We start from the raw sequence: 27,090 nt of genomic DNA on the forward strand, positions 1-27,090 counted from the left end.
TGACTGATGAAAACTGTGAAAACCAATCATTCTATAGCACCAGTGGGAAGACCTCTTGATCCGGTATTTGAGGACCGGGTTTTAGCTGTCTGCTCAACTGAATGAAGTCAATTTGGGTTGCTTTAATTCATTTAAAAATATTTATTGTGTTTATTCTGTGCTGGGCGCTGTCATTGGTGTCCAGGGAGCTGAATTATTTGCATCTAAGGATCAAGGGTCCCAGAATTCCCTGGGCCCTGGGGACATGCCATTTTGGTGATGGCTGCTTTGACATCCTTGTTCCTCAGCGTGTAGATGAGAGCATTGACGACAGGTGCGAGAATAGCATGCACCACGTTGCCCATGATGTGGAAGTCGAGGGGTAGGTCAGCCCTGTAGGCCACATAGGCTATGGCAATGGATGAGTAGTAGGTGCCAACCAGGAGGTGGGAGCTGCAGGTGGAGAAGGCTTTTGAGCGTCCTTCTCGGGAGCTGACGTGAAACACTGAGGCCAGGATGTGGGCATAGGAAAGAAGCACCAGGAGAAGGGGCAGGAAGGACACCACCATGGCGATGCAGAAGCCCATGAAGGTCTGGGGCATGGTGTCAGAGCAGGAGGCCTGGACCGCAGCCAAGTGGTCACAGAAGCAGTGGTAGATGTGAACAGTGTTGTCAAAAGCCATGTGGAAGGTCTGCAGCACTGCTGGGATGGGCAGAAGGAGGGCAGTGAGCCAGGCACTGGTTGCCAGTGCAGCACTGGTCTGTGGGGTCATGAGGGCAAGTAGTGCAGTGGGCGGCAGATAGCCACATAGCAGTCATAGGCCATGACCACCAGGATGAAGGCTTCAGAGCAGTTAAGGCCATGGAATAGGTACCTCTGCAGGAAGCAAGCAGAGAAGCTGAGGTACTGGTCCCCAAGCAAGAATAGGGACAGCATCTTGGGGACAGTGGTTGTAGTAGAGAGGATGTCCAGGGCTGAGAGGTTGATCAGGAAGAAGTACATGGGCTTGTGGAGGCTGGACTCTGCCACCACAGACACAAGGATCAGCTCATTTCCCACCAGAATAAGCAGAGAGATTAAGAGGAAAATCAAGAAGACAAGGAGGAAGAGGGATTCAAGCAGAGAGGGGATGCCCACCAGGTAGAACACAGGTGAGGAGTCCTTTGATCCATTACAGGTGGCTTCCATAGTGGGTCAGGGCTGGTTATTTGCAGACAGACACTGGAAACATCAGTACATATCTGGAAACCAGAACAACCAGGGAAACATTAACTAGAACATGCATCTTTTTGTTTCCAGCCATGGATCTCAATCCTAACTGTTTCTTTGTGCCTGGAATTTCATTGCACAACTAAGATGCTCAGAATAGTGAGTTGTCTAATGAGCAATGGTTAAAAAGCTGGTCCTGTCTGGTGGGCAAGAGGGGTGAACATAAACACCTGAAGGGCTGTCATGGGACAGGTACAACACTTACAAAGAACTGGGGCCAGTATTAGCAGCTCCAGGGACCCAGAGAGCCCCACATATGGAATAAGTTTCTTACAATTAGAACTATCCCATAAGGAAAAGACTGGCTTGAGAATGCGTGAATTCCTTATAACTAGAGGTAGGCAAAGCTGGGGTCTTTTGAGCTGAAATGGTGCACAGGAGGTTTAATATTTAGATAGGAGCTAGATTAAAAACCCTTAAGCAAACTTCTGACCCTAGATCCATTGGTTCTTTAAAAAAAAAAAAGTGACATAAATGAACTACATCAATCAGATTGTGGAGGATTCCCTTTCTATGATATCTTATTGATAGGAAGAGCTGCTTCCCCCCAAGGGCTGCTACAGAATGCAGTCTGCTTCAGACAGGAACAGCTCCCCTTTCTGTGCAGCTGCTGCTGGGACTCTGTCTCAGTCTAACCTGGGTCCTTGTATCCTGTCTATTTGTCATATCCAGAGACCAATCATCCTGATTTGCCCAGAACTGCCTGGTTTTAGCACTGCAAGTCCCATGTCCCAGGAAATCCCTTAGTCCCCGGCAAACTGAGATGCCAGTCACCTTGCGAGGGCAGAGGCATTGTATATGCCTTTGGTAGAAGGAGTCATTTCCCGAAAGGAATCCAAGTGGAAGATAGATTCTCCCCCTGGTGGGAAAAAGCAAACTCCAGGGCACTTCCTGGGTCACTCCATGGTCTTCCCCCTCCTGGCTGCTGCAGCTCAGCGGGTGTCACTGTTAAGCCACTTCATGCCCACTGCTCTGGGCCCCAGCTCAGAGGGCATCACAGAGAACTGAAAAGTCTCAGAACCAGTGTCAGGAGAGAAGACCAAGCACTCTTCAGAGAGTAACTCCGCTCCCAGGAGGCTGTTGAAGAAGGTTACTCTGCGTGCACGGCAGCACAAGACCCCCGCAGTGAGACTTTCCAACCCCCAGAACTGAGCTGAGGGAAGTGTTGACTCAAACTTCACCTTGACTAAGTGATCCAGGGCCAGGTTATGTTGATGTTCAGATCACTGCCTCCCTGCCCCAGGGACCCCTGGAGCAGATCCACTTGGTTTTCCAGGACCACCTCCAGCTTCTCCCTCTTCTAACAAACCCTCTCACGCCACAGAATACGTAAGCGTGGAAATGGCCTGCAGATAGTTGAGTCCCTGACCCTTTCTTTCACAGACGAAAAGTCAGGCCGGGGAATTCCCTGGTGGTCCAGTGGTTAGGACTCTGAGCTTCCATTTCACGGGGCGCGGGTTCAATCCCTGGTTGAGGAACTAAGATCCCGAAAGCTGGGAGGCCAAAAAAAAAAAAAAAAAGACAAGTCAGGCCGGGATGGGGATGGGCAGCTGTCCCCGGGTCAACAGCTGGTCTGTACCAGACTTGGTCCTGGAAACCAGGCCTCAGGCTCTGGTCTTGGACTCTTTCCACCAAGCCAGGCCACCTGGAGGATTTGGAAGCTCTGGTTTCCACCTGGGGAAAAAATAGGCCAAAAGTTTTACTTTCCTCTCTCCATTTCTTAGGCTGATGTCAGAGACAGTTATGGATTTCTGTTTGGTTCTGAGGGCGTTTTCAAACAGTTTCAGATGGTCTGGTTACTAAATAGAGGCACTACAAGGCTAGAAAAAGAATGCTCTTTTCAAGAAATGACTTAAGGAAGAGGTGGACTGGGCACATCTGCATGGAAAAAAGTCATGACAATCAGGTCCCGTGTCCTGAGCAGAGCGGTTGTATACCTGGTGCCTGGTAGTTGTGGCACATATACACAATGGAATACTACTCAGCCATAAAAAGAAACAAAATTGAATTATTTGTAGTGAGGATGGACCTAGAGTCTGTCATACAGAGTGAAGTAAGTCAGAAAGAGAAAAACAAATACCGTATGCTAACACATATATATGGAATCTTAAAAAAAAAATGGTTCTGAAGAACCTAGGGGCAGAACAGGAATAAAAATGTAGACATAAAGAATGGACTTGAGGACACAGGGAGGGGGAAGGGTAAGCTGGGACAAAGTGAGAGAGTGGCAAAAAAAAAAAAAACAAAAAAACCCTACAACTACAGTTTCAGTGGTTGTGGCTCACGGGCTCTAGAGCACAGGCACCAGGCACCTGGTACCTGGCTCATAATAAACCCTCAAAATATTTTTTTAATAAATGAATTAATTAATGAAAGGGTTAACCTGAGTTAAACTGAACTTTTCCCCATAATGGACTAGTCAGCAGGGATTTTTCTTCTCTTTTCTTTTAACATCTAAATTGACAGAATGCACATTTCCAGGGAAGCTGCTGCAATTCTGAGATGCTGTCCCCTCCACTGGCTGGGCCCATGTAAGCAGGTTTTCCAAGGTCTGCGGGGCAATCCCAGAACATCAGAGCCAGAAGCGTCCTGAAAAGCAAGCAACGTAGTCCAATCCCCACAGCCCTCCTCCCATTTTTCAAATAAAATAACTCAGAGAAGGGAGTGACTTGCTCAGTCAAGGTCACACAAGGAGCTGGAAGTCAGACTCCGGGCTCCCTGCCAGGTCTCCCAAGGGTCCACCACGGGAGCGGCGCTGAAGCTTCCCTGTCTGGCAGCCCACATCATTCTTGTATCCCTCACCAGCCTGAGGATTCCTTGGGGCTGGAGACTGACCCTGACTCCTTTCCTATAAAACCAGGATCTCAGTGTGGCCCAGCGCCTGGCTTCTTCGTGTTTCCACAGAGCTGTCCTGACGACCTCAGGGCTTTCCCTCCAGCATTCCTGCGGAATCACACACTTCATCCTGTGGAAAGCTTCTGGTCTTGCTCCCCTATTGTGGCTGATACGGAGGAAGAGGCTCAGAGAGGGGCTATGCCTGGCCAAAGTCACACAGTTAGTGAGTCAGCAGCCAGCCTGCAATGCTGTAAATTGGGGCAGAAAGATTTTAGCCCATCTCCCTTCTCGTAGGGCCCCTCTCATAGTGGGGTGACGGTCCCTAATTGCCTGTCCCCTTAAACTGTGCCCTTCCAGAACCCTGTCCCTCCTTGGGCTCTGACAGGCTCTGGGCACTTCCTTTGCAGTCCTCATGCCTACATAAGGGGGGGCTCAGCTCACCTGCGACCCAGGCCACTCCAGCTGCCCCTTCTTCTCCCCAAGCCAGCGCTGCCTCAGTGGGGAGGACAGGTTGGGGCTGAGACTGGTTCCATTAAACCCCCAGGCCCTCCTGTCCCTAACCTGCTGGGTCCTTTCCCCTGAGGTCCCTTTCTAACAGGGCCCTGTGTAATGCTTTTCTGAGGACTCCCAAGTGGCTGGCTAGCAGCTACCTCTGGGCTTGGCTGATATTAGAACAACAAGATTAATAGTCTTCACTGGGGCACAGAACTCTGTGGTCTATGGAGGTTTTCCCACCTATTGAGCAACAGTTCACAGCCCCACGTGACAGGTGAGGAAACCAAGGCTCAGAGGTGAAAGGAATTGCCCAGGTCACACAGCAGGCCGAGGACAAGGCAAGATGGAGGTCTCAGATTTGCTAACTCTCAGTCTAGCCTCTGAGCCAACCAACCACACAAATGAGACAAAGGTTGTGAAAAATCTCTATATAACTGTAAAGTGCTGTGCTGTTGGCCAGGGGATGGGGGTGTGGGGACACTTCAAGTGTTTTGAAGCTAGAGGAACAAGTGTGACAGAGCAGAGAGCCACTCAGGTTCCCAAATCTTCACTCCCTCTCACTCACTTGCCCTCTCTTACTCTCACTGTTTCTTAGATGCCTTATAACTCCAAGTCCAACCTCCTCCAGGGAGCCTTCCGTGACTATCTTCCTCCAGCTCCCAGGGCTCTTGCTCTCCTCTGGATTAACCAGGCTGACTGCCTATGCCATCCACTTTAAAGATTAGGAGGGGACTTCCCTGGTGGCGCAATGGTTAAGAATCCGCCTGCCAATGCAGGGGACATGGATTCGAGCCCTGGTCCAGGAGGATTCCCCATGCCGCAGAGCAACTAAGCCCTTGCACCACAACTACTGAGCCTGTGTGCCACAACTACTGAAGCCCACGTGCCTAGAGCCCACACTCCGCAACAAGAGAAGCCACTACAATGAGAAGCCCGCGAACCGCAACGAAGAGTCGCCCCTGCTCGCCACAACTAGAGAAAACCTGAGCGCAGCAATGAAGACCCAATGCAAACAAAAATAAATATAAAATAATAAATGAATTTTAAAAAAAATAAAGATTAGGAGAACTGAGGTTCATCGTTCATTCCACATTGAATGCAGCTGGCTTCGTGCTGGGTGCCTGAACACAGTGAATTGAGAGTCCAGTGGGTGTAGCCTATGGAAAAAATTGACCACCAATCATATCCAGTGTGGTCCGTACTACTATAGAGTTGAACGGCTCAGAGGAGGGAACAAAGTAGGTTTGCATGATGGAAGACAACTTTCAGGTGGGTTGTGAATTATAAGCAGATGAGGAGAGCTCTCCAGGCCAATAAGGCAGGGACAAAGTGAGGGAAGTGTGGAAAAGTAGGTGTGTTAGAGGGACAGATAGAAGTGTGTTTGGGATGCAGTATAGAGGGAGAGACTGGGAGTCTCAAAAGATGAGGTCGGCAGGGGACAGAACCAGAAGGGTCTCGAATTCCAGGCCAAGGAATACGAAGCCAGCATGAGGACGTTGGAGAACCAGGGAGGGCCTTCAGGCAGGGGGTTAACAGATGCTTGTTTCCGAAAGATCCCACGCATTGCCACGTGGAGAAGGGATTCAAGCGGGAGAGGCTAGAGGCAGGGAGGCCAACCAGGGAGATGGGTGGTGAGGAGAGAAAGAGGGAGAAGGAGCAATGATAATGATGACAGAAGCTGCTGCCCTTTAGTGAGTGCTTACTTGTACCAATGACTGTGCCCTGGTGGTTACATACTTGGTTTCAGTTCTTCTGATCAGTGGTTTTTATTACCCTCGATTTTATTATCCAAGTGTCTTCAAGGCCTACGCTTCTTAACTATCAAGAATCAGATAGATCTCCAAGAGGCAGCGTTGTCAGAATTTGATAACTGCATGTGGAAGAGTGCGAGACGACGCTCGGCATTCTGGCTTGGGCGATGAGGCAGATGGCGGTGATGTTGGCTGAGCTGCAGAACATGGAGGTGGGCAACGGGCAGTGTAGGTGAGAAGATTTTGGAGGGAGATGATGAGTTTGGTTTTGGACATGTTGCATTAGAGGGACCCATGGGATATCCAAGTGGGGTTGTCCAGCAGGTATTGGAGGGTTTAAGTCTGGAGCTCAAGAGAGAGAGCTGAGTTGCTGACAAAGACTTGGGAGGGCTATGCTTTATGGAGCTAGGGAGAGTGTAGAGTGAGGACAGAACCTTGGAGGAAACCAGCATGAGACAGAGGCAGAACAAGAAACGTCTGCAAAAGATGCTGGGAAAAAACTGGCCAGAGAGAGTGAAGCAAAGCCAGGAGAGTATGATATCACAGAGGCACTCCAAAGGGCACATGTGGCCAGCAGCAGTAAAAGCTGCTGGTGGGACAGGAAGGATGAGAAGTGAAGAGTGTCCAGGAGATCAGCAAGGAGGAGGTCAATGGGGACCCCAGGGTGAACAGGTCCAGTGGAACGATGGGAGTGGAAGTTTGGTGGTGTGGACATTTGGGGGGTAAGTAGAGAGAGTGGATAACATTTTCAAGATGTGTGGCTGTGAAGAGATGTGGATGGTTGGAGGGCAAGGAGGGATCAGGGAGGATTTTGTTATATTTTTAAATTGGAAATATTTGAGTAGATGTCCCACCATTTGTTGGTAGGAGTTAGCCAGCAGAGAGGGAGAGGAGGAAGGAATGGTCAAAGAGGAGGAGAAGTGGATCTTCTGAGCCCAGTGTCTGGACTACTAGTAGGAGAGAAGGAGGTTTAAGAGAGAGAGAGGGAGAGAGAGAGAGAGAGAGAGAGAAAAGCAAGATTGCAGATTTAGTGGTGCAGGGGTAGGGGGGCAAATTTCACTTAAGACAAGAGTGGCGGGAGAATTTCGTGAAGAGCCTGAGATTGCAGGGGAGTTTCTTCTCCACTGAATGGGTCTGAGAGGCCATATAGTGGATATGTGCTCAGATCCTGGTGCCAGACCAGTTTGGGTTGAAGCCTGGCTGGGAGCTCTCTGAGACTCTGTTTCTACTTCTGTAGAATGGGGGTTTGTTTACTGAGTGCAAGCTCTGCTAGTGCGGCGCAGGTTGAGAAGAGGTGAAGGGTGCCAGCAGGTGTCAGAAGCGTCTTCTACCCAGGTTACACAACCCTGTCCCTCTCTCCTGGGACCGTGGGGAGGCCCATAACATTCCCAGTCCAGGTCTCACCCACTTGAGAAAGTGGGGAGGTCCAGAAATGTCTCTAGGAGGAGTCCGTGTACCTCAGGAACATTTTTGAGCTCAGAACAGAAGACAGCCTGGCCCTCTATATTCCGCCTGAGCGCAGGCCAGCTGCCTAAGCCGCTCTGCCCTGGAAAGTCGTCAGTGACGCTCTGTCTCTCTCCGTCTCACCTCTGCTGCCCGTCACCTTCACAGGTGTCAGGCTCCCACAGATGCGAGAGGCTGGAAAAGGAAGGTGCCAAGGAGGAAAGGGAAGTTATAAATACGTCCAGGGAGAGACTGTGCTGCCTCCCGGTGTGGGCAGGAGGCTCCTGGAGCTCTGGGGAGGAGAGTCCAGAATCAGGGACCACTACAGGGGCCTCCAGCATGCTTATCACTGTCACCATCCTTCCTGCCACCAGGAGGCAGTGTGGCAACAGCTTTGGGGGCCAAACGCACTTGGGTTCAAATCCCAGCTCCTCCATTTGGGCAATGACGTCACTTCTCTCTGCCTTTGTCTCCCCTTTCTGAATCGGGGCAATAGTGCCAGCAATATTGGCTGGAATGAAGGTTTAGTGAAACACGCCAGGTGAGAGTTCTTTGCAAACTGTGAAGTGCTGTGAAGAAGTTTTCTATACCATCACCACCATAGCCACTGAGAAGTTACCCCCTGGATGTCTTCCCCTCTGAGGTTTTTCATCCTGGAAGGCTGGAAGCAGAGGACCTGGCTGAGGAAAGTTCCCTGGGGGTATTAGCAGTCTGTTTAATACTCACTGACGAAGGTCATGTAGAGAACTAGGATATTATCCTGACCACATCCATGTTCTTTTGGGAACCCAGTCAAAGGTGCTATACTCAGAGCTCAACTCTATATAAAACCTCATGGCTTAGTGACTGATGGACAGATGACTGAGTCCTCAAACTAGTCCTTTGGGACAGTTAAGTGCCAAGGTTAGGGACATGAGCTCTGGGACCAGATAGTCTAGGTTAAAAACTGGTCTGCCTTTTACCTGCTGTGTAACCTTGGGCAAGTCTCCTAACCTCTCTGTGCCACCGTTTTCTCCCCAGGTGAGGGGACTTGTGGTCATGCCTGGTGTACTTGTGCACTGCTGGGCCAGCCTCCTATGGTGAGGGGGCCCATGGTATCGGCCACGTCAGAGCTCAACGTGCACTGCTTTCACAGCCCCCTCAGGTAGGCCACTTATGGTCAGTGGTCACGTCTGGGGTACATCTGCACTGCTGTCACAGCCTCCTCTGAGGGGGGGACTTATGGTGAGTGGTCAGGTCTTAAGTACAAGTGCTGTGCTGTCACTGCCTCCTGAGGTGAGGGGATCTGTGGTGACCAGTCACCTCTGCGGTACTCCTGTACTGCTGAGACAGCCTCCTCTGGTGAAGGGGCTTGTGCTATTGGCCACAACTGAGGTACATGTGCACTGCTGTGACAGCCCCCTCAGGTGAGGGGAAGAGTGGTTAGCGGTCATGTCTGAGGTACACATGCACTGCTGTCACAGTCTCATCAGGTGAGGGGACATGTGACCTGTGGTCAGGTCTTAGTTAGATGTGCACTGCTGTCACAGCCTGTTCAGGTGAGGGGGCTGTAGTATCTGTCACGTCAGAGGTACACGTGAAATGCTATGAAAGCTTCCTCAGGTGCGGGGAAGTGCAGTGACGGTTCATGTCTCACCACATGCCTCTGGCCTGTGGAGCTGTGACATCACTGCATGTGTATCTCAGACCTGACCACTCACTGCACAACACTAACCTGTGCAGGGTAGGACGTGTAAGGTTATCATGGGTAGTTGGGAACATTGACTAAGCTGATACAAGTAAAGTACTTTGAACAGTGCTTGGCCTGTAATGAATGTCAGTCATAATTACTGCATTCATTTTATAGTCAAGGACACTGAGGCTTAGAAAAATGAAGCAACTGTCCAGTGCCACGTAGCTCGTCGTTTGCTGAGCTCAGGCCCAAGGGACTCCAAAGGGTGGATTGGTTTGCTTATGCTGAGCTGCCTTCTTCCCTTGTGGCTATTTCTAGAAGATAGTTGATATTTCTCACTCAAGAGAGAGGAGTCCCCAACCTAAGGACCCTTAGGAGGAGATTCTGTGGCCCTCTAGGCTCCCGGTCTGGGCCCACCTCTGATTCAGACACCACCGTGAACCCCGCTTGCTGGAGAGATCCACCCGTGCCCTTGCCAGAGACCAGGCCTGCCCCACATGGGACACCTCAGGCCTGGTCTCTCCCCTCCCCAAGGAAGACACGTCTATGTTCCACTCAGAGAACAGAAAGACAGAGGGGACAGGCATTCTAATAAGGACGGTGCCACTTCAATGGTGAGAGAATTTTACACATGAGTGCCAGGAACAGTTGGAGTGAGTGAATCTAGGAAACATGTGTGCAGAGTGGAGGGAGTGGGTGTGCTTGGGGTGGAACATGAAAAGGAGAGAACCAAGCAAATTGTAAACTGACAGTGCTCCAAATAAACAGCCCTGAGGAAAACAGCTTAGCCTGTTCCAGCTCCTCCTGAGAGACTTAGAACAGAGAAAAGTTGGGTGTCCCACCCTGGCCCAGACTGGGCCCTACCACCAGTCAGAACCCTCCTTGCCTGTACAGTTGTCACTGGAGCATCTGTGGAGGACCAACCTGGTCAAGAAGTAGCTGCCCGTGCTCAATCTGCTTCCTGCCTTCTCCATCTCCAGGCTCATAACGCCATCAGGTGAGGAAGTGACTCATCTTCCTAGGTGAAGCATGAAGCTTCCCCAGCAGCTGTCATAAACTCTGCCCGAGTCACAGAAATGAATCCCGGGCAGTGAAGGCCCTGGATGTCTACAGATAACCCCTGCAGTCCTGCCACACTTGCTTTCCTCCAGAGAACAAAATGGTAGTAATGTTTGTTGAGTACCTATTAACTACCTACCAGGCACTGTGCAAAGTACATCCACTCATTAGCCCCATCCTGCAGATGAGAAAACAGAGGCGTGAAGGATTAAATAGCACATGGGTATGAAGTTTCGGTTTGGGAAGATGAAGAAGTTCTGGAGGTGGATGCTGGTGATGGTTCCACAACAATGCAAATGTACTTAATGCCGCTGAACCATATACTTCAAATGGTAAATTTCACGTTTTGGATATTTCACATACACATTTCATGTGTGTATTTCACATACACACAAAAACCCCTACAAACAAGCAAAGAATGAACACAGCTACCAAGTGGAGAAGCCTTGGTAGAAGTCCTGCCCCAAGGGTTTGTTCTTGTACCTTTTCCTCTCACTTGCAAGTGGAGATTCTCATCTGGCCAAGACAGAGAGGTAGGGGGCACTCCACATCAGGCAGAGAGAGATGGGTTTATCCTGAGGGCGCTGGGGAGTGGGGTGGGAGCAGGGTTTGAAGAAGGGAGGGGCATGGTTAGATTTAAGGGCTGGAAAGTTCCCTCTGGCTCACAGGAAGATGGAGACCGGAGGTGGGGAGGAGGCTGGGACACGGCCCGGACCAGAGCTGCTGGTGGCCAGGACCAGGGCAGTGACAGCAGCATAGGAAGAAGCGGGCCGGTTTGAGAGACGGGTGTGGAGGAGAGGGAGAGAGGGGAGCAGGCGGTGACTGCTCTCACTGGGCTCCTTCTGGCCTGTCCATTTCAGCCTCCTCTGACAGTCGTCCTTCCGGCCCCTCCTCCTGGACTGGAGTCTTAAAGGAAGAGCCTGGGGCACCGACCTCCTCTCTGGCCCCCAGGGGGCAGTGTTACAAAGTCTGCAGGGCGCTGGGGCCCTGGCAGCCAGGGGCAGACGCTTGCTCCCCTTGGTCTCCACTCCCGGCCTCCGCTGCCCCCCTTCCCCCATGTCCTCTCTCCCAGGAGCCAAATCATTAATAACCATAATCCCTCATCTCCTGCACTTGACACTTTACTAAAGCAGTGGTATATCCATTAGCTCATGTTCCTTCCCCAAAGACGGGGGTGGGGGTGGGGGGGCAGAGCAGAATGAGACCTACCCCCACCACTTTATAATAAGGAAACTGGGGACCAGACAGGACATAGGACCTGACCAACGCCAGTGTGCTGGTGGCAGAGGCAGGGTTGGGAGCCACCGGCCAGCCAGTGCCCGGTCTGGACCCTGTGAGAGGGGACAGCCTGCGGCACCCACAGAACAACAGCTGTTAACAACTTGAGTGCCCTCCCACCTCAGAGGGCCTTCCCAGTGATTGAGTCACATGGGGTCGTCAGTGAGGTCAGAATGACCTGGCTTCTGATTTACTTCTATCGCATCCTCTGCCTCTAGAATTACAAGAGTCATCGCCATTACCATCGCCACCATATTAATAATAATGGCTCATGTCTGCTCAGCTCTCAGACTTAGTAAGCACTAATCCATCAACTCACCTGAGCCTTAGGACAGCCCTGGGAAGGTATTTCACAGACAAGGGCCCTGAGGATCAGAGACGGCAAGTGACCAGCCTCAGATCACCCAGCTAGGTCTCCAGGGAGTTTACAGTCTCCTGGGAGAGCTACGCGCATACAGAGTGAGATGAGTGAGATGATTGGGTATAGTGCAGCCCTGCCAGGCGGTTTCCCATCGTCTCTACGGATGAGGACACTGAGTCTCAGAGATCTTCTTACCGGGTCAGGATTGGACCATCTGATGCCCTCACTCATGCCCTGTCTGGGCACAGGGCTGCCACTTTCAGGGAGGAGTGTAGAGTTTCCAGCAGACACCTACCTGCCTGCAGACCCATGATTCTCCTCACCTAGTTGGGAAATTTGCTGCGTTCTGATCCAGGAGCCATGGCAACAAAGATGGGAAAGTCCTGAACACTTGGCAGGAGGGAGTCTGTTTCTCATTCACCAGAGGGAGAAACTGAAGCCCACGGAGAGACTGGGCCTTCCCCGCGGTCACGACCCAGCACAGCCTGCCTCTCTCCAGCCTCAGTCTCCCAATCTGCAAAAGGGAGGGGATGAATTAAGTGAGCTCCAGGTTCCTTCCTCCTCTGACCTTCTGAGTACCACGGGTCCATCCTTGCTGTCTTTGGCTCAGACCCCAGCCCCGGCTATATCCTCCACATGTAGCCCTGGGCAAATCACATGGCCTCTCTGAGTGTCAGAGTCCTCATGGGTGAAGTAAGTACGCACTGCCTTCCTTGGGCAGATCTAATGAGCCACGCGTGAGAGCATTTCGGCACAGCTCGGGGTCTGACCCCCAGGCAGCATCTGGCGGTAGGGATGGCTGAGGCTCTGACCGAGGCCGTTACGTGTCTGCCTGGCCGAGGGCCCATTTATAGATATCTGCTCTCTGGCTGCCAGGCCAGAGGGAAGTAGGAGCAATGGCGCTGATGTGGCAGTTTAGAGCCTTTTTCAGGAAGGAGCCTCTGGCCCCCTTCCCCTTCCCCCACTGCCCTGCCCCCGGCATCTTCTGGGCATCCTCACAGTGACCCTCAGAACAGTCCTGAGGGTGGGCCATTTGATATCACCATCTCCATTTAACAGGTGAGAAGACTGAGGCCCAGAAAGGAGAAAGGATGTGCTCCAAGTCCCACAGCAAGGTAGTTACAGAGCTGGTACCAGAATTGAGGTCTCGAGGCTGGAGCCCAGGACTCTCCCCTTGTACCCAAATTCCTTTTTTGCCTGGCTTGCTAAAAGGCATTTCCCCACGTGGGATGACTTAAAGAGGTAAAGGCTTGGGTTCTGTGAACGGCTTGGGGTTTCAAAAGCAGCATCAGGCTCGACACAAGACATAGGAGTGTGCAAACATCATGGGGCCCTGGAAGCCGCAGAGCTCTGTAAACTGTACCAGGCTTTGCCAACGGTACGGGACTCTAAAAATTAGACATCAAGCTTTGCAAACTGTGGGAATCCACAGATGGTGCTGCGATCCACATACATCATGGGGCTCTGTAAATTGCACAGGGCTCAGCAAACATCACGCTGGCAAGTGGCAAAGGTGGGGTGCAAACCAGGTTGGTTGAACCTCAAGTTGGGGCCACCCAGAGTGGAACCTCACTGCAGGATTAACCCAAGAGCTATCTGAAGGCCTGTTAGCTTAACTCCCCAGAGGTCTCAGGGATTGGACTTGTGCTCTAATTCCACAGCTGAGTTCAGGAATATTCTTGGACCTGTGTCAGCCTGGGGAGGCTGAGGGGATGCATGAAGGCTGCTCATGCCTGAGGTTACTGTATGTTCTGTGCCCTGTGGGGTGCTGTGCATGCTTTTACTCAAAGACTGGTGAAATGAACTTAGCCAGCCAAGCTGGTCCTAGCATCTTTCCATGTGCAGAACTTCTGCAGCCTCTGGGGCCAAGCATGGGGCAAGTGAGCCTCCAGAAAGTCGAAAGGACCCTTCCCTCTCTCGACCATGCACCTGTAATTTGCAGTCTGGAAGGCTGCACCTCTGCCAATCTCTGGGAGGACTCACAGTACCTGTCTGAAGGATTTAGAGAGAGAGAGAGAGCCAATTTGGTTTTCTCGAGCAGGATTGGGGTCTGGTTTTCTATCAACACAAGCCAACGGTTGACCTTTCCCTGGGTGGTAGTCCTGCATTCCCATTTCTGGTCTCTCAGAGACTCACTCACACCACGAGTATCTAACAAGGGCCTACTATGTGTCAGGCCTATCTGCGATTATTTCAGATACTCCCCCTTCCTTCTAGCATCCCATACAGCCACTGGGAGCCAAGTGGGGCTGATGTGTGTCTCTCTGTCATTGCACCCCAAAAGCTGAACTCCACTCCCACATCCCTATATCATGCAAAAACTCTACTCGATCTGGGTCGGTTTCACTTCTGTATGTTGGATTTGGGGAAACCCAGAGGTTTTCCTCAGAAAATGCAGCCTGGGTAGAGGAAAAAGCCTGGTCCCTAGCATCAGAGGTTCAAGGCATGATCCCACAACCTACTAGCTAGGTGACTTCTGGGCGGTTACTGAGACTCAGTGCCTCATCTGTAAAACGGGAGAATAAGTACCTGGCCCACAAGGTCATTAGGAGGGCCAAATGGAAAGTGAAAGTGTGGAGCAAAGAGGAAGACCAGGTTCCTTGCCCTCTCACTGCCCAGCTCTGAGTCCCACCTCTGCCATTCCCTTCTCTGAGCTCCAGGCCTCAGGCTTGGATTCTTTTTCCGCTCACTGAACTTGCACAGTAGCCCTGTGAGTGAGGGCTATTGTCCCTTCTTGATAGATGAGGGAGCTGATGCTCAGAGAGGTGCAGGGACTTGCCTAAGGCCACTTGACTGGCGAAGGACAAAGCTGAGATGGGACTCAGGTCTGTCTGGCTCCGAGGCCTCCATCCTCAGTCTTCAGTGCAGAAAACCCTGGGAATCTCATATGTCCTCTTCTTCTCTCCACCCTCCCTCCACTGAGATGGCCATACTCTTTGGAGCTGCTACCACAAGTCCCTGCCCTCCCCTAGAGGCGCTGGCCACTGTGATTCCCAATGGATAGAGTCCCTCCTTGCTCTGGATCTGAGGAGCTCAGAGAGAAGATAGGGGATCAGTGAGAGAGGATGAGAGCTTGAGGGGGACAGAGGTTCAGTGAAGGAGGACAGTGGGGGAAAGTGGCTCTGTATGGGGCTCCTGGAGGGTGAAAAAAGTTCTGTAACTGGGACGAGAGCTCGGTGTGGGAGGAGGCTCAGAGCAGGAATGGGAATGCAGAGTGGAGACTGGAAAATCAGGACTGAACGACCCCAGGGCTGGGAGGGGCCACCCGTCCACATTCCCTCTGCCCCTCACCTCCCCACTGCTCGCAGGAGAAAATATCCAAGGGAAGTGCCAAGCCAAGAGGCTGTGAAGGAACAGGCTGAGGGGAGGCTAGTCAGCAGCCTCCTCCCATCAGCGGGGCTGGATCTAAACAAACACATCCTCCTCCACGACTCTGGCCCTGGGCTGCCCCAGCCAGAGATCAGAGGAATTCAGAGAAAGAGACGGAGAGAAGGAACTAGTGACTAAGGGAGATAGGCACTTGGAGAGTAGGGTCAAGTTTGAGCAGGGCTTCCTAACCCACTTGGAAGAGGTGGCTGCTGTCCACCGTGGCCCAAAAAGCATCGATCGACCCGGTGCCTGGAGTCCCCACGTTGGCGCATCCCTGCTGTGGTTCCTTGGCTGCTGTCTACAGAAGCCCCAGATAAGTTCTCACTCCCTCTCTCCCACTAAGCTCCAGTCCTGAGATTGAAATAGGGGCTGAAGTTCACTGCGCCCACGAAATCATGGGACCCAGGATAGGTAAGTCTGGACAAAGTCAGAAAGGGGCATTGGGAGGGAGTCTGGGGCCCACGTTCCCAGGGCGTGCGGTGAGGCTGTAGGGGTAACTTGTGCGCACTGGGGTGGCGCAGGGGTTCGCAGTTCCCTACACTGAGCCAGACACATGGCCAGACCTAGTGAGAGTGTGTTGAATGAATGAGTGAATGACCAGAGGGGCAGGAAGGGACACTGTTTACTCAGCTGGAGGCAGGGCACCCAACTTAACCTCCCTGATGAGACAGAGAAACGGAAAGGGCAATGGGAAGGGAGGCCCCTGGATGCTCTCCAAGCCCTGTTCTCCCTTTGAAGTAGGCAAAGATAGAGGCAGACAAAGCAGACAAAAACAGAGATAGAGAGAAGTATAGTCAGACCCAGAGCATGTCCAGGGATACTCAGAGTCAGACAAAGTCTGAGACAGAAGGCCAGAGACAGCAGGAGAAAGCAAAGATCAAGAGGTGTCAGCTGGAGCAATGCAGGGACAGGGGCGACCAGCTCAGAGAGAGGGCTGTGGAAGAGACCAGGAGAAATAAAGAGAAGCAGAGACAGTGAGAGAGAGAGAGAGAGAATCAGACAGAGACAGATCAGGTGAGAGACAGGCCTGCAGACAAAGAATCCGAAAGATCACAGAAAAGAAACCGATTCAGAGAAAGACCTGCACAGACCTACGTGCGTTTGTTGGTGGTGGGGCGGGGAGGAAGCGGGAGGGGAGGTGTCTTGAAGCCTTGAGAAGCCAAGTCTGGAGCGTGCCCAAAGCACCATGTGGAGAGGGCGTTGGTTCTGGGAACAGAGCGTCCTGCTGAGCTTCTTGGGCAGGAGGAGGAAGGTGGAAGAAACAAAGGGTCTTCAGATAGGGTGGCCCTCGGGCTGGATGCCCTGCAGCGATCACCTCTGGCCTTCTCCCCTGTCTGTGTGCCTCACACCCACCCAGACAAGGCCGGACTTGCTTCGGGGAGTGAGGCATGAGGGCTTCCTGGGCCGAGCAGGCAGACGCAGCTGTGTTGCAGCCACGGCGTGGAAGGAAGGGTGGGGGTGGATGCTTCCTCTGAGGCCCTTGCAGGGGAGATGACAGTGAGAGTGAGTTGATTTGGAGACGGGCCACTGACAAACCAAATTCCCAGTCAGCCTTGGCCTGTTATGGGATCTGAGGGTTGGTGATCCTACGGGAAGAAACTAGTGACTTTGGCTGTACGACACCTGTCCCCCAACTGTGATTCTGACCCCTGCAGGGCTCAGCTCTGGAATATTCTCTAGCTGGCCCTCCGCTTCCCACACACACAGCAGGAGGCTGACCCCAGCTTCTGCCCACTGAGCCACCCGAAGCCACCTCTGGCCTCTCTTCCTGAGCCCCAGTCTGAGCTATGGCCAGGCTTCCCCCATGCTCTCTTTCTGGTCTGAGGGATGTGGGGATACAGCTGGGGCAGGACACAGAGCCTGGAGCCTGGTAAGAAACCCACACACAGCTGGCCTGAGGGAGAAGGGCCAGCAGTCCCAGCCAGGGGCAGACACCAGAGAAAAGAGTCAGGGTCAGACCTGGCCGTCAGCCAAGTCCCAGCACCAGCTCGCCATGTGCTTTTAGGTAACAGGCAGAGCTTCCATGTCTATGGGGGAGGTGCTGAAGAAAATGATCTCCCCAGACCACGCCCATTTTGTGATTCAGGGAAGCCGCTTTTCCACCTCTGCACTTCTGCTCAGCTTTACCTCCACCCGGAAGGCACCTGCCCACATCCCATTCTCATGAAATTTGTCCTGTTTTCTAAGTCCTCCAAACACCAACTCTTCCAGGAAGCCTTCCAGACTGATTCTCCCAGCTGGAAGTAATCGCTCTCCCATATGCTGTTTGACCCTGTCTTTGCAGTTCGTCCTTCCTTGTTCCTGGTATTGTTTCTGTTGTTCTCTCCAGTCCTAGGTTCACATGTGGGCCAACCCAGGGCAGGGAGGTGGGGCAAGGGAAAGAACCAGCTTCAAATTGTAGCTCTGCCTCACTAGCTTTAGGAGAATGCAGTGACATTCTCTCACCCTTTTTAATAAGTGAGGAAACACATGCTCAGAGAGGGCAAGTGACTCGTCCAAGGTCACCCAGCAAGCAAGCTGCAGAGTCGGGGCCAGAACCAGGCCTGCCCCATGCCAAAGCCCTTTCTGTTCTGTGCCATTGCCCTCGGGGCTTTCTCTTCCCTTCACACACCCCACGCTGCTGAGTCTCCACCCACCCTGGGCACTTCTCCACTGGTTCCAGACAAAGCAAGCTGTTCTCTGGGAGCTAGTGACTGGGGAGTGGGCAGGGGATTTATTCCTCCAGGCCGGGCCTGGTCCGATGCGCCAGATCTTGGGCAGCTGGGAACCACATGGCGAGCTTGCCTGGACTCCACGATCGGATGCCAGGTATCCACTGCCCAGTCTGCTTGTATCCCTCCCTGGGACTCACTTTCTCCATCTGTGCAGTAGATGGCAGGGGTCGGCTGAAGTGGTCACTGGGTCCCTTCCAGTGCTGAGAAGCTCAGTTTTCTGCCTCTGGAGAGAGCAATGGAGCAGAGGCCTCTTGTATGGGGCAGGCTTGGCTATCTCCAGGGTGCAAGCCTGGGCCTAGCCACACCCTGGGGGTGGAGAGGAGGTAAACTTGGTTCCTGCTACCCCTCATGGGCTGCAGCCCAGAGCCCTAAGCACTGATGCTTGGAGTGATGGAGAACAATGCCCGTCTCCCCAGACTGGGAGCTCCCTGGAAATGGGGTCTGATTTGATCCGTTCCTGAGGCCCCAGAGCCTGGCCCAGGTGGGGCAGAGGTGGGGTATTGGGGAAGGCTCAGCGCAGAAGCTCTCCTCCATCCTCCTCATGCCCCCAGCAACCCCGGCCCCATGACGTTCCTTCCCTCCCTCCAATCTGCTTTGAAAGCCTGCTCTTATTGAGGACTGGAGACTCGTGATAAAGAGTGAGGTGGGGTACAATGGGGCCCTCGGGGAGTAAACAGGAAAGCACAGAGAGTGACAAGCTGGGACTCTTGGCTGGAGGAAGCAGTGTGGCCTGGGCCAATGGGCACATGTCTCTGAGCCTCAGGCTCTGTGTTTTAGGCCTAGGGAGGCCAGCCTGGATTCCCTGTGGGCTCAGGGCTCAGGACTCACCCTCCATCCCCCGGCCTTCATCACTATTTTTAGGGTCATCTCGGGTCTAGATGGGGTAGCCAGGGCTGGAATCGGGAATAGAAAGTCCCAGCACAGTGTCTCTGACCCAGCTTGGAAAATACCAGAAAGCAACAGCTGGAGGCCAGTAACATGCTATTGTTCTCCCAACAGACCACACAAGGGTCCTGCTAGGAGGAATTTCCCAAAGATGACAGCCAAGCCCAAGGCCCAACACTGCCCCGCCCCAACTTCCTGTCTTTGATTCTTCCTCTGCGGAAGCCTTGTGGGACCACACGGGGAACTGAAGCCCTCAGGGGCCCCACACTGCCTCCATCCCACCCCAGGCTCATGCTGCAGCCCCCCGCTTCCCCAGACTCCCACACTCCACCCTTCTCCCTCACTCTGTTTAACTCAATTCAAGAATCATGTTTTTAAGCCTGGCCTTGAAAGATGAGAAGTGGTTTGCCGGGGAGGTAGGACATTCCGGGCTGAGGGTACAGCATGTACAAAGGCTGAGAGGTGGAAAAGAACAGGATGAGTTTGGGGAATAGCAAGCATCTACTGGGGCCAGAGAAGAATGTTCACTAGGGGTGGCCTTGACTTCTTGGAGGCTGTGGCGTCCGTACTCACGTGCGCCAGATGGGGTCCTCAACTCACCATTGTTGAGGGCCACAGTGTACCAGGCAGGGCATTTTCCTTTAATCCTACCAAAACTGCTGTGTGCCAGAGAAGGCGGCTGAGGCTTAGAGAGGCTAAATAAACTGCCTAAGGTCACAGCCACAATGTGGCAAAACAAATATTTGAATTCAAAGTCTTCTGTCCCAAAGGGTTTCAACAGGGACCCAATATGGTCCATCACGACCCAGGAGAGGACAGCCTCTGCCCGGGGGAGTCCACTGGCTAATCGGGCAGATAAGAGGGGGACATAAGTGATGCAGGAGGGTGACCAGCCTGGCATCCCAGAGAAAGGGCTGAGGGAACTGGACCAGGAGGGGCAAGGGAGGTTTATGGAGGGAGAGAGAGCTGGCATGGGCTGCAGGAGCTAGGCCAGGGAGCCAGCAGGCTGAGGCAGCCCAGGGCAATCTAGGAGGTAGGAAGGGCTGGAGGCGAGGGTTAGCCACGAGGCTGGCCTCCTACACACACACCTCCAGAGAGAGGTATCTGGACAAATGGATTGCCCAGTGTCTGTGGCTAGGAAGTCATCACAGCTCAGGCCGTGGCTGTGTGAGTGCTGGAGGTTGGTAGGTTTTCCAGAAACCTCCGGGCTCCTTTTGACCCTGCACCATCCCCTCAACCTTGGCACCTGAACATGGTTCCAGGATGGGTTCCTGCTTTTGCTCTGCTCTCCTCAGTCAGGGCATATGGGGGAGGCTTCTCACTCTCAAAGGCAAGATTGCCCTCGTGTGGCTTCTGCTCCCTTCTCTCCACACATGCCTTCCAGACTAAGAACCAGACTGGCTCTGGCCCATGTCCTCTCATGGGCTGTCCTGGAGCCCACGATCTCCTAGGCATCTTCCCCTGGGAGCCCCCGTGCCAGCTCAAACTCACACGTCCAATGCTGAGCTCACTATCACCCTACAATCCTGCCTTAAATGGTGGTACACCCAGACCAAAAGCCTTACCTCTCCCCACTCCCCTGCCCCCAGGACTCCTTGGCCTCCTGCACTCCCCATCCACCTGCTTTTCCATCCAGTCCCGTCCTTCCCATCTCCCCACTGTGGTCCATCAACTCGTTACTCTATATCCCCACTGCCACCACCTGGCCCAGACCCCATCATCGCTCGCTCCCCTGGACCCCACTCCTGCATTCTCCCTGGTCCCGGCCCACAGCCTGACTTCTCCACTCTCTTCTAAGAGGCACGGAGGTCTTCATAGGAGGCCAAATGAGACCTCATCACTGGGCTCAGGACAAAACCCAGCCCTCCAGCCTGGCGTTCAAGGGTGGTCATAGCCTGGCCCCTCCAACCACTCCAGCCTCACCTGCCCACCTTGACCCCAGTGCTCCAGTCTTGCTGGACTATTCGTTCCCTGAGCAGTCTTTGCACTTTCATACTTCTGCCCTTTACTTTGATGTTTTCTCCCCCGGGAATCCTTCCAGAACCTTTAAATGTAGTCTAGGACCTCTTCGCTATGTTTCTATAGTCTTGGAACTTCTTGTGTCACACAGTGAGCACATGTTGTGATTCTGTATTAGGTGTTTGCCCTGCCATCACACACACACACACACACACACACACACACACACACACACACACACACCCTGGTAGCTCCCTGAGAGCGGGCACCTGGGCTGCTTGCTTCCAAGACCCCGGCCACCTGTCTTGTGGAGCTGACAGTATGTGTGGAAACAATCTTCATTCTCACTCCTAGAACAAGCAGAGACAAGGTCCATCCCCACCGTGGTGACCCTGGGCAAGTCATGGCCTTTTCTGGTCTTGCTGTCTCACCCTTCAAAGGGTGAACCCAGCCTTGGCTTCCTGTCCAGCAGACTCCTCAGGCCCAGGGTTGCTGTGGGTCACAGATGGGGAAGCCCACAGGCACGTGAAAAGGGTCCTGAAGCAGGCCAGGTGGGCCCAAAGCGGCTCTAACAGGGCAAATTGCCACATGAAAGGCAAGCATCTTAGACCAGCTGAGTGTTTCCATATAGGAAGGTGGGCCCAGTGTTGCCAGATCTGCTAATCTTTCAAGAAAAAACAAAAATCGGGAGTTTTGTGTGAAATTTCCTGATTTTTTTAAATGCTGGCAACTAACTTAAAAACACTCAGCGAGCCAGCATTGTACAAGCCAAATAAAAATGTTTAGGAGTCAGATGTGCCCCCAGGCAGGACTGCCGTCCGCCCTGCACAACTCCAGAGGGTGCCGTTCACTTCACGGTGCGCAGCTCACGCAGCTACACACGGGGCCTTTGGCCAGGGCCTCCCCGTTGTAACCTCTGCCCTGTATTATCTCTCTGCCAGTTCCTCTGACCACCCTGGCAAAGCGTGTGTGGTGGCAGGGGTAGGGGAGAGTTCCTTCCTTCTCTTGCACAAGGAAATTATCAGAAAAAAAAAATAAAGGTAGGGCTTTCCTGGTGGCGCAGTGGTTGAGAGTCCACCTGCCGATGCAGGGGACACGGGTTCGTGCCCCGGTCCGGGAAGATCCCACATGCCGCGGAGCGGCTGGGCCCGTGAGCCATGGCCGCTGAGCCTGCATGTCTGGAGCCTGTGCTCCACAACGGGAGAGGCCACAACAGTGAGAGGCCCGCGTACCGCAAAATAAATAAATAAATAAATAAAATAAATGTCTTGGAATGCAGCCGGGGAGGATGGAGAGGGGAGGGAAGACAAGGAGACAGCAGAGGGAGGCTTCCAGAGGGTTCTGTGCCTTTCAGGGAACAGGAGGAGGTGAGAGAGCACTGCTGGGCTGAGTGTCCCACTGCAGGACAGTAAGTTCTCAGGCCTGGTGGCCAGGCCTGGAGATAGCTCCCTGGTGAGTTTGGGGCAAACACTGACAAAACTGACACTGTGCAGCATCTTGGAGTTAAAGGATGTTATCTGTGTGACCCTCATGCAGGCTTGAGAGGTAAGGCTCTTTATTCCTATTTTGCAGAGGTTCAGAGAGGTCTAGTTGCTGGCTCGAGGCCACACTGGGTCTGAGTGACCCTAGATCGTGCTCTCTCTGCTGAGGGACAGGCTGGAATGTTCTGGAGAAAAAGTGCCCTTTCCTTGTCCCTCCTTGGTCCAAGCCCTCTTCCTCCATCCTCAGGATATGAGAATTCTCCCAGGCTCTCTCGGCATGTCTCAGCCCGTCCCTCCTCAAAGTTCAAATCTGGGCCTTGGTTATGAGTCCTGAACTTTCACCATACTCAGGTCCCCTGGACTGAGGGCCACATGTCCTTCTCACCATATTTCTCTGTCCAGCCTTGCCCTGACAGTGCTCTCTGAGACCCTCAGAAGAGGGTGTTGACTGACCAATGAAATGACTAACTGACCAGCTAAAGAATCAGCTGGTAGAATGGCCGACTGTCCCCATACAACCACCTTTGACAATTAACTGGAGGGAAGCGAGGCCAGAATAAGAAATGGCTACATGGGGATTATTTTTCATAGGTTCTAAGGCCATCATTGGCAGCCACCGTCTCATGGTTGCTGTTAGGGGCCCAGGTGTCAGACAGACCTGAGTTCCAGTCCAGGCTTTGCCATTTACCAGCCCCAGGACCTGGATAAGCCCCTTCCCCTCTGTGTGCTTCAGTTTCCTCATCCACATCATGGAGTCACAGCAGCTACCTCAACCGTTTGCTAGGAGGCTGGGTGAGTGTGCCCAGCCCAGCACATAGGGTGGCCCCAGGACAAACTCCTCCATCAGGCCACTTCCTGTAAGGGTAGAAGGTGAGCCAGAGAGCTGGGTCTCCCAACCCCCCGCCTCCCTGGCTCTTCAGGGCTGAACTTTCTCCTGGTTCCCAAGTTCTAGATGTGGCAATGCTCCCTGCTGTCCCAAAGCAAGTATGAAGGCAGGCGGGGGTGGGGGGGGTTGTACCTGACAGGGAAGAAAACAATGTTCACTGAGAACCTGCTATGCACCGTGTCGGTGCTGGTTCCCCACATGTTAGTGACACAACCTGCCAGTAAGACAAAGTCTATTATTTACCCAGACAAGGGACAATACCACTTCTCAAAGCTTTGGCAGTATCTCGGAGTGGGGAGGAAAGGTCAATATTTGTTGAGAATTTGAAAGTTTGTTTTACAGCCAGTTCTTCAAAATGGGGAGAGAGGTGGGTGAGGGAGGGATGACCAGGATTGGGTAAGAATAGTGATACCACAGTCCAGGGTTTTCTGGTAGAAACAGCAAGGTGAGGATCTGGGGGGCAGAGATTCGAAGAATCTGAGGTTCACACCCTGTTGATGGTTTCCCTTGAAGAGTCGCTCTGTCTTTTCGGAAGTTCCTGTCATAAAAAATCAAGCCATTTGCTGGGGTTGCTCAGTCTAAGAAGAGTAAAAACTAAAAATGCTAATGAAGACAGTGGAATAGCAAAGTCAAGTTAATGTCATCGGTAAGGTGTGGTTTGGGGCCTCTAGTGTCCGGGCTGAACATGGCGGGAGGGTCTGGTTCTCGGGGCGCTCTCGGCAGTGGGCAGTAGGGATTGCCGGCCCTGCGTTGAGGATGAGGAAGCAAAGGGGCCGCTGGTCTAAGGGATCAAAACCAGCTGGGGGATTAAAACCTGGGCAACTGCCTCCACAGCTAGGGAGTGTGCACGGCGGGAAGGGGTCCAGGTCCTCAGGTCTTGTGGTTGACTGGGGCTTGGATGGGAAAGAGAGAGTTGATCCAGAGACGGAATGATTGGAGCTGTCGGAGGGAGGAACCAGGGCTGCGTGGAAGGAAATGGGTTCAGGTGGGCCTGTGGCCTCAGAGGTACTTGAAGATTATCAGGAGAGGGGAGAGCATTGGCCCTCAGGAGGCCTACTGTGTGCCAAGCCTGAGCCAGGTGCCCGAGATGCCTTACCTCCTTGAGTAGATGCTATATCCTCGCCTTACAGAGGAAACAGACTGAGAAAGACAAAGGGGCACATCCAGGCTCGCAGCCCCATATCTGCCTGAGATGTGCTGTTTATAGCTGGGAGGTGGCTGGAGTAGGCAGGCCCCTGAGCCTTTCCAGGAAAGAACGGGCAGGGAAAATCAGCCCCTCCTGTCAGGCTGCTCTCTGAACCTTGTCCCTCATCCCCCAGACTCAGACTCCTGGCCGGGGAGGGGGTATGCCCACAGCCAGGACCCCGTGCCTTGCACACATCTGGAGTCTCTGACTGAACTGAAGGTCTCTGGCTGACAGACTTTCGGGGCAACTTTCTGACTGGCTTTCTGAGCAGCTGCTCTACAGCGAGTGGGCAATTGACAGCCCGAACAGACAGGTCTCCTGAAGGCCAGTGGGCTAGTGGACCAGTGACTTACCAGCTCTGGAGCCGCAGGCTGCCAGCCCTTGGAACCCCCTGGCATACCTGGGGCCCCCAAAACTGGCTACCCAACTAAGAGAGGAAGAGGCTGGAATTTTTTCCTGGGACCTGGTTCCCTGCCTCTCTCCTTATTCCTACAGGCCAGCCCAGCTTAGCCCAGGTTCACTCCCTCAGCTGCCCTCTCTCCTGTCAGGGCTGGCCCTTGAAAAAGCCTTCAGAGGACAGGAAGGGCCTCAGAGACAGCAGGTGAGGTGAGGTGAGGTGGACACACAGCCCTGGATTCAGGACCCTCCTTCCAGGGGGAGTTCTATCCCTTATCAGGGAGTCAGACTGTCTGCTGCCAGCCCCACTATAGAGGCGTCCAGCCCACGGGAAGGGGTCAAAGGGGACTGACAACCGATCAGACCAGCCCTGTTCAGTGACCGACTGGCCACCCAACACACTGACTGGTGGCTGCTCTCAGAACCCAGGGGGAGGGCCCAGGGCCAGGGCTGCCCTCCTCCACCCAGAGGCTCACACTATAGACTGGGTCACAGGAGGGTGGAAGGTCCTGAGCTGGTCCATTGGCCTTTGCCCCCTCCCTCATCCATCCCCTGGGTTTCTTTCAGAGCTGGGGATCCAGGTCAGTGACTTCTGACCTTCCAGCTTCAGCTCCAGCCTCATCATCTGGTTGGCCTGGCCCCTTGGGGGCGGACACTGCTGCCTTCCAGGTGGCCTGGCTAGGTTTGGTTGGGCCAAGACAGAGAAGAACATTGTGCTTCTTGCCCTCTTCAAATCTGTGCAAGGAGCACAGAGTGACATTGAGATGAACACCTCAGCTCTTGCTCCTGCACCAGCATGAGTCAGCAGAGCTAGTTACCTGTGAGCCTTGGTGTCCTCATCAGAAGCATAGAGATCACGAGGTCACCAAAGGCGTGGAGTTGTGGACATGCTTCACGAGCATGCAGAACGTGCGTGCAAGCCTTCACATACATGGACAGCATGTAGCACAGCCTCTGTGCTATAGTAGGTGACTGGTCTCTACTGGTGAGAGGAACTGGGGTTCAGAAATCATCCTGTCAACCTCCTCTGGTTGAGTTTGCTTGGAACCCCCTCACCTTCTCTTCTCCTTCAAAGTGACCTCCACAGAGCCTCGCCCCAACTTCCCTTATCTAGACCAACCCCTTATCTCCTCCCTGTCAGGTGTCACTTTTGTTTCAGCATCCCCTTGTTTCCTCTGAGTGTTCATACCCCACAAAAGGGACTCCTTCCCAGCCACACACACTTCCATTTCCTCAACCAAATTCCTCAAGCTATTTGTTGTTTTTGTTTTTAATTAATTTATTTTTCAAAATTTATTTATTTTTGGCTGTGTTGGGTCTTCGTTGCTGCGCGCAGGCTTTCTCTCGCTGCGGCGAGCAGGGGCTACTCTTTGTTGCGGTGCGCGGGCTTCTCATTGCAGTGGCTTCTCTAGTTGCACAGCATGGACTCTAGGTGCACGGGCTTCAGTAGTTGTGGCACATGGGCTCAGTAGTTGTGGCTCGTGGGCTGTAGAGCGCAGGCTCAGTAATTGTGGCGCACAGGCTTAGTTGCTCCGTGGCATGTGGGATCTTCCTGGACCAGGGCTCAAACCCGTATCCTCTGCATTAGCAGGCGGATTCTCAACCACTGTGCCACCAAAGAAGTCCCTCCTCAAGCTATTTAAATAGACATTTTCCCAAAGATTTGGCCAATAAGCAATGAGAAGATGCTCAACATCATTAGTCATTAGGGAAAATCAAATCAAAACCACATGAGGGTTATTTGTAGTGAGGTAGATGGACCTAGAGTCTGTCATACAGAGTGAAGCTAAGACAGAAAGAGAAAAACAAGTACCATATGCTAACACATATATATGGAATCTAAAAAAGAAAAAAAATGGTACTGATGAACCTAGTTGCAGGGCAGGAATAAAGAGGTAGACATAGAGAATGGACTTGATGACCCAGGGGTGGGTGGGGTGGGAGGGCGAAGCTGGGGCGAAGTGAGAGTAGCATGGACATATATACACTACCAAATGTAAAATAGTTGGCTGGTGGGAAGCAGCAGCGTAGCACAGGGAGATCAGCTTGGTGCTTTGTGATGACCTAGAGG

General features: G+C 53.0%; 2 protein-coding genes across 4 annotated transcripts in view; one reads left to right on the plus strand and one right to left on the minus strand.

Moving 5' to 3' along the window:
* Positions 1-203: 203 nt before the first annotated feature.
* Positions 204-1,168, minus strand: OR2AT4 (olfactory receptor family 2 subfamily AT member 4). Its single transcript, XM_030836191.1, is given in 2 exon segments — positions 204-760; positions 763-1,168. Coding segments are annotated over 2 exon segments (963 nt in total).
* A 14,384-nt stretch (positions 1,169-15,552) lies between these two features.
* The window catches only part of SLCO2B1 (solute carrier organic anion transporter family member 2B1), a 53,519-nt gene continuing 41,981 nt past the window's right edge, over positions 15,553-27,090 (plus strand). For 2 of the 3 annotated variants that reach the window (XM_030836063.3, XM_060303709.1), the window contains exon 1: positions 15,553-15,923. In XM_030836063.3, coding sequence (XP_030691923.1) covers positions 15,908-15,923 — 16 coding nt within the window. In that variant the 5' untranslated portion in view covers positions 15,553-15,907. The remainder of the gene's footprint in view (positions 15,924-27,090) is intronic. The other variant, XM_030836064.2, reaches the window with a different exon arrangement.

Source organism: Globicephala melas, chromosome 8, assembly GCF_963455315.2.
Source record: "Globicephala melas chromosome 8, mGloMel1.2, whole genome shotgun sequence".
Taxonomy (NCBI): Eukaryota; Metazoa; Chordata; class Mammalia; order Artiodactyla; family Delphinidae; genus Globicephala; species Globicephala melas.